At 36.0% G+C, this 11,073-nt stretch overlaps 1 protein-coding gene across 2 annotated transcripts; it reads left to right on the forward strand.

Moving 5' to 3' along the window:
- Nucleotides 1-360: 360 nt before the first annotated feature.
- LOC130745219 (SART-1 family protein DOT2) lies at nt 361-10,790 on the forward strand. Of its 2 annotated transcripts, XM_057597376.1 has the most exons (12): nt 363-1,394; nt 2,660-2,783; nt 2,888-2,939; nt 3,561-3,677; nt 3,772-3,868; nt 3,979-4,045; nt 4,140-4,199; nt 4,560-5,172; nt 5,545-5,921; nt 7,114-7,334; nt 9,274-9,358; nt 10,438-10,790. In XM_057597376.1, the coding sequence occupies exons 1-12, from the start codon at nt 628-630 to the stop codon at nt 10,510-10,512; spliced, it is 2,655 nt and encodes an 884-aa protein (XP_057453359.1). In that variant the 5' UTR covers nt 363-627; the 3' UTR covers nt 10,513-10,790. The 2 variants fall into 2 exon arrangements, with proteins under 2 accessions (XP_057453360.1, XP_057453359.1); XM_057597377.1 differs by lacking the exons at nt 9,274-9,358; nt 10,438-10,790 and adding an exon at nt 8,931-9,263 and having other exon boundaries at nt 361-1,394.
- The last annotated feature ends 283 nt before the right edge of the window (nt 10,791-11,073 follow it).

Raw genomic sequence — 11,073 nt, forward strand, 5'->3', positions numbered from 1 at the left:
ATAAGATTCTAATTTGGGATTTTAAGTTAATGAGATTTGGGATTAGATGGGTTAGGTTAGGTTAGGATAATTAGAGGATTGTTAGGTATTAATTTAGAGTTTAGAAAATTACTTATTTTTTAACGAAAAAAAAACAAAAAGTGACTAGGCCTCATTAATTGACGTGGAGCAGCCACGTCAGCTTACCGGCACATGTGGCTACGGTGGTCGGAGCCCTCACTCCGGCAGGGATGGAAGCCAGCTATTTTCATGGTGTTCAAGGACCCTTTAGCACTCTCTGAAAGTTCGGGGACGGAAAACATATTTAACCCATGAAAATAAGATACCGTGGGCCTTAACAATAGTACTACTCGGTTAAAATTAAATGGTTAATCCCATTATTTTCCTGCGTCGTTCCACTCGTCTTGTCGACGAAACCCTCCGTTGAGAGATTCTGTCGCACCCAAATCTGCAGTGAAGCAAAGTTCCCGTGTTCGTCTCGGTCGTGTTCCAAAGGTACTGAATTGCGATACATCACTCCTTCAATCTCTCTCTCTTGTCTTCAATCGTTTACCGCATTCTCAACACAAAACCCTATCGAAAGTGCGAAACCCCCTTTTGAATTCACAAAACCCTATAGGTGTTTTGATGGATATGGAGTGGTCTGAATCGCGGTACGAGGGTAGGAATGGTAAAGACGAATCATCCCCTGTGAGGGAGCCATATGATGATGATGGGGTGGAGAAATCAAGTAAGCATAGAGCCAAGGATAGGAAGAAGAGCGACCGGAGTAAAGACCGGGAACCGACCAAAGAGGCGAGGGATGTAGAGAAGGATAGAGTGGGTGGAAGGGAACGGAAGAAGGAGGATAGGGATGAACGTGATAAGGACAGAGGGAAAGATGGGAAGATGAGGGAGAAAGATTATGATAGAGAGAAATACCGGGAGAAAGAGCGCGAGAGGGATCGAGATAAGAAGGACCGGAGCAATCGTGAGAAGGAAAGGGAGATAGAAAAAGATGGGGAGAGAGGGCGGGATAAAGAAAGGGAAAAGGAGAAGACTAGGGATAGGGATAAGGGGAAGGAGAGGGAGCGAGAGAAGCATAGAGATAGAGAAAAGGAGAGGGAAAGCTATAGAGATGGGGACAGGGAGAAGGACAAGGGGAAAGATAAAATTAGAGAGAAGGAGAGGGAGATGGATCGAGATAAAGAAAGGTCGAGAGATAGAGTGAGCAGAAAGACGACTCACGAGGAAGATCATGACTTGAGTAATGTTGATGATAAAGTAGACTACCGTGAAAAGAGAGATGAGGACGTTGGCAAGCAAGCGAAGGCTTCAAAGCTGGGTAAAGATGATCATGATGGCGAAACATCAGCGCACTTGTCATCAGCTGAACTTGAAGAACGTATCTTGAAGTAAGTTTGTTTATCCTTACTTCACTTCATATAATTGCTTTATATTTCTTTTACTTCTTTGCCATTGCATTGCAATGTGTATTACTGGCAGACTTTGCCATGTAATTTTGAAATTTATAATTTTAGTCGTAGTTACTAATCATTGGGCTCCTGCTGGTTCTTGTGTAGAATTCAGTCTAGGTTTTACTTCACTTCATTTGATTCCAGTTTTGAATGATTTTGTATATATCATTTGAATTTGAATTAGAAAAAATGCGGAGAGTTGTAACATCTTATCATTGCATACTTGATAGTTGACCCTCTTTTATGAAATAACTACTTTGTTGTTTGTATCATGGTAATGACTTTGGATAATTATGCAGTAATATCCGTGACATGATGCATTAGTTTGTCTGCATCTGCCAAATGCTCACTATACTCATATGTATCTAGTAAGCCTTTTAGCTTTCACCTTTATTTTTGTCATGAAACCATCTGTATGCACTTTGTCACAGCATGTAAATGTTTATTCATTACTGCATCTTTTATTTTTCTCATTTTTCTTATTTGTATAAGTTGAATTATTTGTACTCTTTCTGTCAGCATATTGTGAACTTTAGATATATTTAGGGTGTAAGGGGCTTAGAATTTTTAATAATTGTAGCATTGAATTTTGTGTCCTTTCTGTCAGCATTTTGTGAATTTTAGATTTATGTCTGGCATGAAGGGGGTTATTATTTAATGTGGGTTGAAGATTTTGTTGGATGGGTTAGTGTTGCATCTAAAGGCTTACTGTATGTATGTGTGGTAGGTGAGAAGTGTCTTTAAGCCTTAGGATACTTATATGGTTCAATTCTATAATGGTTGAGTGGGGGCTGTGAACAGTTCTTGCTAAAATAGGTTTTTGTGTCTGATGGGTTTCAAGATCAATTCAAGCAAGGAACAATTAATTAGGATAATACTTGGATGAATTTTTAATTATGTCTTCCAAAGAAATGAGGCCTGGTTGATTGATAATTATGAAGAAAGAAAGGAAAACTTGGTTTTCACTTAGCCAGGGCCCCTTAGGTACCGCCAAACCAAGAATCAAGCAATTTGAGTTATCTCCCCCTCCTTAACTCCCCTCCAAACACGCAATAAGATATTAATGCCCTTTATGCTAGAACTTTTGCTGTCAACCCATTGATTTATTTAGATCATTTGAGTTACGAACATTCTTTCTATGGTTGATAGTATGAAATCCTTTTCATTGTGACAATATTCCTTTTTTTTTTTATTTTGGATAGGATGAAAGAAACAAGGGCAAAGAAACATTCTGAAGCTGCTTCCGAAATCTCATCATGGGTTAGTAAAAGCCGTAAGATTCAAAAGGAAAGAGCATTGCAGCTCTCAAAGGTTTTTGAGGAGCAGGTATTTTCCCCCTTTTTGTAATCTCTCCTTTTTAACATCTTGGGTAAGATTTTGTTTTTCCAGTTTATATGTATAATTAATACTGAGTGATCAAAATTTTATAGGACAACATTGCAGTAGAGGGAAGTGATGATGAGGATACAACCAATCACACTGGTAAACTTCTTCATTTATTTCTTTATTGTCCTTTCTACCTGCCGCAAAAGAAAATGAATACCTAATTTGTTAATAGAGGTTTCTAGGAGAACTATTAGGACAAGATAAGTTTACCACCTTTACAACCATGAAGTAAGCAAAATGATATGACAAATTATTTAATAGATAGAAGTATACTCATATAATTAGATAGTAGGTAATCATGTTATTATCTAAAAATAAGCAATTTAAGCCTCATGACGTATTTTAATATAAGATGTTTTCTTATTAAAAGAAAATGAGAAGAAAGGAAAAATAAATAGTATGATGATCAATTTAGACATGTAAGAGGAATTATTTTCATTTTATCCATTGGTTTTGTTATAATGGCCATCCAGCTATCTTTTATAGTGCTACAGAAGAGCTATAGAGTTTACCACTTTTTCCAAGATTTACTAGCATGATTAACATAAAATCTGTTGATATTTGTTGGCAATGCCACATAAAAAAAACTGATGTTAAAAACCTATACTTTATCCAACAGCCTTGGCATTTTAGTTATTTCTTTGGGGCTTATGAATCTACATTTGATCGATGGTAATCTGATTTGTAAAATATACTTGTATGTTGAATATCTGACAGATAACCACCTGGCGGGTGTGAAAGTTCTTCATGGCCTTGATAAAGTTGTGGAAGGGGGGACAGTAGTTCTGACTATCAAAGATCAGCCCATACTTGCTGATGGTGATATTAATGAAGGTACGGCTGGTTGGTGCACTTTTATGTTATTTCAGCCTGAAGTCTGAGTGACATTCATCTTTGTGAAACTGAGTTTTTTGTTCTCACATGACAGATGTCGATATGCTTGAGAACGTGGAAATTGGAGAACAAAAACGACGGGATGAGGCTTATAAAGCTTCAAAAAAGAAACCTGGCATATACGAGGATAAGTAAGATGATCATGACTATAATCCATGCATTATTGAAACAATAGAAATAGAAACTAAAATGTGGTAGATAGAAATCTTTAATCTTATGAAGCCTGTACTCTCAATCTCAGGTTCAATGATGACCCCTCTGTGGAGAAGAAAATGCTTCCACAATATGATGATCCAACTGCGGATGAGGTTTGCTTCTCTTCCTTTCTTACATTTCAAAGCTACGTATGTTTAGTAAGACAGTTTCTATGAATGCTTGTACTCATATGATTTTGTTGTTTAGGGTTTAACTTTGGATGAAAGAGGACGATTCACTGGTGAAGCTGAGAAGAAACTTGAAGAGGTTGGATATGTTTTTATTATATTTTTTTGGAATATTTTTCAAGCAAAGCAAGTAAAGATTGAACTTATATTTTCTAGGATTATGAGGTTTCCGTGATTCACAAAACAAGATGACATGATCCATGTAACCAACCCCACCTTGTGAGAATAAACTTTTGTTGTTCTTTTATGTGATTTCTGTGACCCTAATAGTGTACCATATTATTGTTCATGTTTCTTCCTATATATTATTCTTTTCCTACTACTTTTTCATCTTGTAATTTGTTCCTTAGAATTGAGTTAGTCACATGAATATGCCATAAGTTCAAGTGTTTTTGTTTTTTCGTTATTTGACTGAGAGTATCTTTTTCCCTATGACCAGCTGAGAAGAAGATTAACAGGTGATTCCTCCACGAATAACCTTGAAGATCTAACTTCATCTGGAAAGGTATCATCAGATTACTATACTCAAGAAGAAATGCTAAAATTTAAGAAGCCCAAGAAGAAAAAGTCCTTGCGGAAGAAAGATAAGCTGGACATTAATGCCCTCGAAGCTGAAGCTATCTCTTCAGGATTGGGTGTTGGTGACCTTGGTTCTCGGAAAGATGCTAGTAGGCAAGCCATAAAAGATGAACAAGAAAGATTGGATGCTGAGATGAGAAATAATGCGTACCAGTCTGCTTATGCCAAAGCTGACGAGGCCTCCAAATTACTGCTTCTAGAACAAACTATCAATGTTAAAGCAGAGGAAGATGAAACTCCAGTTTTTGCAGATGATGATGAGGATCTTCGTAAATCCTTAGAGAAAGCAAGGAGATTAGCTCTGAAAAAGCAGGAGAAAGAAGTGGCATCTGGCCCTCAAGCTGTTGCTTTACTTGCCACCTCAAACCACAATAATGAGGTTGTGGATGATCAAGCTGGAGCAGATTCACGAGAAAACAAGGTGGTCTTCACAGAGATGGAAGAATTTGTCTGGGGTCTCCACATTGATGAAGGTAAATTCTTGTGAAGTTATTTGTTTATTTGAGTATATGAAATACAAACTACTCAGTGTTATGAAGTGTGGCTGCTTGCATTAAATGTAAAAGTGCGTAATTTTAATAACATTTTTCTTGTTAGTCAACAGGTATAAGAAATAAGGATTGGCTGATACTATACAGTCATTTGATTGTTATAATTATGTTGTTTTCTTCTTAATGGCGTCTGTGTTAATGGGCAAATTGAATGTGTTGCAATCTTTTTTTGTTACGTTAGTTGAATATACTAGATGTTCTGACATAAATGAAAATTTTGTTAGCTTTTTCGACTTTTTGATGGGGAAGCTGATTGATGGGTATAACTAAAGGTTGTTGCTTTCTTTTTTGCAGAAGCACGTAAGCCAGAAGGTGAAGATGTTTTCATGCATGATGATGAAGTGGCAGAAGTTCGTGATGAACAAAAGAGTGACGAGGCTGGTGGATGGACAGAAGTTAAAGAAGCTAGTGAAGATGAACAAACCAAGTCGGAAGATAAGGAGGAGATAGTTCCAGATGAAACTATCCATGAAGTTTCTGTAGGAAAAGGATTGTCAGGTGCATTGAAACTTCTAAAAGATCGAGGAAGCCTTAAAGAAAGCATTGAATGGGGTGGGAGGAACATGGATAAGAAGAAAAGCAAATTGGTTGGTATCGTAGATGATGAAGGCAAGGATGCACAGAATAAAAAGGAGATTCGCATTGAGAGGACAGATGAGTTTGGTAGAATTGTATGTCCTCCATGTCTTTACCTCTTATTTGGTTTTTTATATAGCACAACTTTATTGCTTATGATCACTGCATTACATTTTTGCTCCAAGAAAGAACACCTGGTGACATAAACTGGGTTTAAAATGCAAATAAAGGAGAGAAATGGGGTTTTTTATATGGCATTCAATCTCCTTAAAGTGTCTGAGGTTGGCCTCTTGAAAACGCTTTCCTTCTTTAGCATCAATATATTATCAAGTTGGGAAGAAAGGTTTATGGGCTTTGGTTCAACATTTTTAAGGATTATATTTGTTATGAGCACCTAAGCTCGCAATTAAATGGGTTAATTGCTTTTTGGCTTAGTCTACTGTTTTTTTCTTTGATAAATTACTTACCAACCATGCACAAGAGAGGAGGTAGCGAGTGTGATAATGGGGAATTAAAGGTTAATTGACCCTTACTCTTCACTCACTAAAATTTATTGGTGATTACCTGTTGTGGTTTCGAATGTTCTTCTAATGAGGCTAGATATATTGAGCATGAAATTGTTGTGCAACCATTTTCCTCATCTGTCACCAGTTCCCCCAATCACATATTTATATTGTTTTTTCCTCTCTTTTTTTCCTGGTTGATTTAGTTTCATTTCTTCATAGTTAAGCACTGAGTGAGCTGATAACAAGTAACAAGCTTACATATATATGGGTTACTGAGTTCAACCTTTTGGGTCCACGGGTACCTTTTTGAGATCCCTGTTTCATGACTTATCTGTTCCAAATCAATTTACCCGAGACTGAGTTACAAGTCCAAATTGTTAAGGGCGAATTATTTAGTGCATGCATGAAGTGCTTCCTGGTAAAATGAAATAACTCACTTGCAAAAAAGTTATCATAATTTAAGGGTTTTGTTACATATGCTGTGTCTGTGTGTATATATAGCATGTTTTCTTCAAATAGCCAAAAGGAAAGTTGATTTCTACTATGCTTTGAACTATAGGAATACCATATCATTAGGTCTGAATATTTGTTTTGCATGCCTGTGCATAAACTGTGTGGGTTTCCATGCTCAACTATTATAACTTTAATGGCACTGAACCTTGAAATTGGCAATGGTCTCAAATCCATTTTTAACCAAAGTTCTTATCAATCATTTTCAGTTTTCAAATTGTAGTCTAATATCACTTGCCCTTGATTGATTTGTTTTTTGTTTATTTTTCAGTTGACTCCTAAGGAAGCCTTTCGGTTGATTTCACACAAGTTCCATGGTAAAGGACCTGGCAAAATGAAGCAGGAAAAGCGTATGAAGCAATATCATGAAGAATTGAGGATGAAGCAGATGAAGAGTTCAGATACACCATCACTGTCTGTGGAGAGAATGAGGGAAGCTCAAGTTCGTTCGAAGACACCCTATATTGTTCTTAGTGGTAATGTCAAACCAGGGTATGTTCTTACCTTCAACTAATAATTCCTCAAGTTTTGTTTGCAGTAATAAAATGTTCATATTTAATTAAATGAGAAAATAGTAGCATACATCATTTTGTGATTTGCTGATAGAAGTTAGAGTTGCAATGAGGGACATGCTTCTTAAATTCAATCTGATTCCATTGTCTGCTGTTAAAACATTGTAGTATCCCTCCATGCATGTCTACATCTTTACTAAATGTCAAGTAACCACTTATCCCAAAAGCTTAAGCTGTTGGGTAAGGGCCACATGAATAACACGCCCCCTCACGCAAGAGCCCTTTGGGCTTGAAGCGTGTATAAATGCACTGGCCCACCTACCATGTGCTTAATTAAATTCCACTTATTTATTAGAAAGTGAGGGGAGCAATTGAACTCTAGACCTCTCGGTCATAGAGGCTCTGATACCATGTCAAGTAACCACTTATCCCAAAAGCTTAAGCTGTTGGGTAAGGGCCACATGAATGGTTTTATATTATATTCTAACACTAAAGACTCTTGATTCTTAATACTAAACAATATGACCCTTGTGTCATATTATCTTAACATCTCAGTTTATTATCTTAAATTATTAGCGGCTAGATAATATATATAACATGATGCTTTAATTGTACTGACAATTTGTTTCTACCATTGTGTCATGATAGTATTTCTGGTTCATTTCTTATCATTTCACTCATACCATCATATCATTCCCCTGCCTACCGTATATGTTTCCCAGAAGTTTGTTTTTGGTTGGTTTATAAAAAATGCTGACAGGGAAGTGGTTTTTATCTGAGTATTGATAGTAAAATCGGTTCACATCTCCGAAAATGAAATCCTACAGAAGCAATGTGTTTGAATCCCACTATACAATGAAATTTATTTTGGCCTGAAACGATCCTATTTTTAGGGTCTGTTTGTGTTTGAAGAAATAGAAGAGAGAAATTGTGTGTGTGAGAGAGAGAGAGAGAGAGAGAGAGAGAGAGAGAGAGAGAGAGAGAGAGAGAGTTTGTGAGAAACGAAATTCTATTTTCATTGTTATGCTGAATCAACAGCAAAAGTTTATATACAATCTAGCAGTTAGAGCTGTCACATAACAAATCTAACAGAAACATAACTAAAGCTATGACTGAGGCTTAACATAAATGTAACAACTAAAGCAAACTACACATCTGAACACAACATGACTTCTAACATGCCCCTGCAGACTCAAGGTGGGTGAATTAATGAGAACTTGTCAATCACCTTGAGTTGGTCCCTCAATGTGCTTAATTTTAATAACATTTTTCTTAACTGCTACAACATAAATGTGACACACGAGACATTTTTATGATAATAGTTTGTTGTAGCATAATAGGTGCTGAAACTTATTTAGGTTTAGGTGCTCTACTTCATATTTTTTATGCTTTTTTCTGTTATTGATTCGTATTATTAGTTATCCCTTGTCTTTGGTTAAAGATTATTGTACCTTAAGGCTGCAAATTCTGATTGTTAATGATGAATATTCTTGACTTCATGTAATTTGAGTTTTCAGCTTTTATTTCACGTTTGTAGAAAATATTTCCATTTTATCTGCTATCTTTGTGGTAGCAGTTGCTTCGTTAGCCTCCATGGTGCTTTTGGGATTGGTCACTTTGGAGTTTGGACTACTATCCAGGATTAACTACTAGGGAAGTAGTACCAAACATCAATTTGTCTTAGGAATTCTGTTTAAGCATTATGCAACATGTCCTTATTTTTCTACCTCTAGAATATTATGCCAATATATATATATAAAAGCTTTTGTATCGTGCTGTGCAAGTTTTACCGAATCTGAAAAAACTGAATAAACATAGCAAGCATTTCCCTATCTTGAGCAGCTTCTTCTATGCTCTCATTTTTTTTCTTAATTCTTAGTTTATATGATAATGTGTGCGTTTGTTTTTTTTATTGGCAGACAAACTAGTGACCCAAAAAGTGGTTTTGCTACTGTTGAGAAGGATCTTCCTGGAGGCTTGACACCCATGCTTGGTGATCGAAAGGTAATTCTTTTTTTTTTTTTCTTTTCTGAAGCTACACAATCTAGCCTATATAATTATCATATTTTCATTTAACATATTCTTCACTCAAAGGTATTTCTCTAACCAGCACAAACAAAATGACCTTTAATACTTGAAAGACTATGTCTATATTCTTCTATTTCCTCATGTTTTATTTTATGTGATTAGACAGAAAAGGGAAAAATTAAATTAGGATACAGTTTATTGGTGTGACCAGTGTTTGTTAGTCGCTGATCGCGGAACATAGCAGAAAGTCAAAAATCCGCTATTTGATATAGCAGATAGCGTCGCAGCCTCGCAGGCAATTAGCGGAAGGCGCATAGTGGTTAAAATTCCTGTTTTCACTATTTCACGAACAGGCTCATATCTGTGGTTTCTTGAGTATGGAGTTCATATGTTTTTCTTAATCTTCATTGTAATTTTGTCTTTCTTGTATTTGTAATTTTCTTCTAGTCAATATACCCCTTAAGGTCCTTCATGGTATTACTGTAAATGACATTCGAACATTCCTGTTTAAGGATCTTAAAGCCTGAATCTCAAGCTTTAGACTGCACTAGTTCTTGAAAAATAAGTAGGCTCACTTTATTTGACTGTAAAATAACCAAGTGGAGAACAATAGGTAGATATCTAGACTTCAATTTTGGGCTGCGTCTGTTTTCTGGTACTTCAAATTTTAAATTTAGGGTTTAGATTTGTTTAGAGCCCAAGAAATTAATTAGACTAAATTTCTTTGATTGTGTCTAGTCTAAGGTTTGATTCCCCCCTCCTACCCTCTGTTTTCTTCTCAAGTGTGTTTAACATTATTCATTTTTAGTGAAGTGGGTCATCATCATATTACTGAACGCTGACATTCTAAACATTAAATTTCGTTTTATTTTAAATTTGAACATTGTAAATGAGAACCTTCTATAAACTGATGTTGAATAGAATACTTACCAGGCATCTATACATTTATAGCATGTCTCTATGTATTTGATGCTTAATGCAAATTTTGTTTTATGACATTCAATTGGAGCTCTTGCATATGTCTGTTACTGAAAAAGAAATCTTTTTTGTTTCAGGTTGAGCACTTTCTGGGAATTAAGAGGAAAGCTGAACCATCGAGCGCTAATACCCCAAAAAAGGCTAAATCTTGATTCTTGGTCTTCTAATTGTAAGCTTTAAGTTTGACCCTTACAGGGTTCATTTGTTCTGTTGCTGACCGCAGATAGTTTGCAGCAGAATTTATATTGTTCATATTTCACTGGTGAAATTTGATTTTCATGGAAGATGCATGTTGGTAGCTTAAAATTTCAACGAATTCTAGCCCAACCCTGCAATGGTTGTATTTTTGTACCGATTTCATGTAGTCTAGACTCAGGACTCCCTTTGTACAAATGAGTTAATCTTCAATACACTAGGAAATTTGGTTTTCTCTTGGGAGCTTCATTGATTTTGCTAGTCCCAGAACTTCGATAGTGCGTTGATCACTGATCAGTATTCAATTCAGTTGAACGAGTATTTCATGGTTTCACTTCATTATGAAAATTAAAGAAATGAATACATGTCTAGCGCATTGACTTCTATATGCAATTTATCTTGACTAACAGGATTAGTAAGTTAGTAAATATAAGGATATATGCACGGCTCAGAAGTGAAATAAATGTCCAAATAGGTTATTGTTCGAGTAATAATTAGACTGGTTCGGATTGAGTAAT

This window comes from Lotus japonicus, chromosome 3 (assembly GCF_012489685.1).
Source record: "Lotus japonicus ecotype B-129 chromosome 3, LjGifu_v1.2".
In the NCBI taxonomy this organism is placed as follows: Eukaryota; Viridiplantae; Streptophyta; class Magnoliopsida; order Fabales; family Fabaceae; genus Lotus; species Lotus japonicus.

Coding starts and splice junctions, on each gene's coding strand:
- LOC130745219 (XM_057597376.1), top strand. CDS start 628: ATGGATATGGAGTGGTCTGAATCGCGGTACGAGGGTAGGAATGGTAAA. Junction 2,940..3,560: donor GGATACAACCAATCACACTG/GTAAACTTCTTC, acceptor AATATCTGACAG/ATAACCACCTGGCGGGTGTG. Junction 4,046..4,139: donor ATGATCCAACTGCGGATGAG/GTTTGCTTCTCT, acceptor TTTGTTGTTTAG/GGTTTAACTTTGGATGAAAG.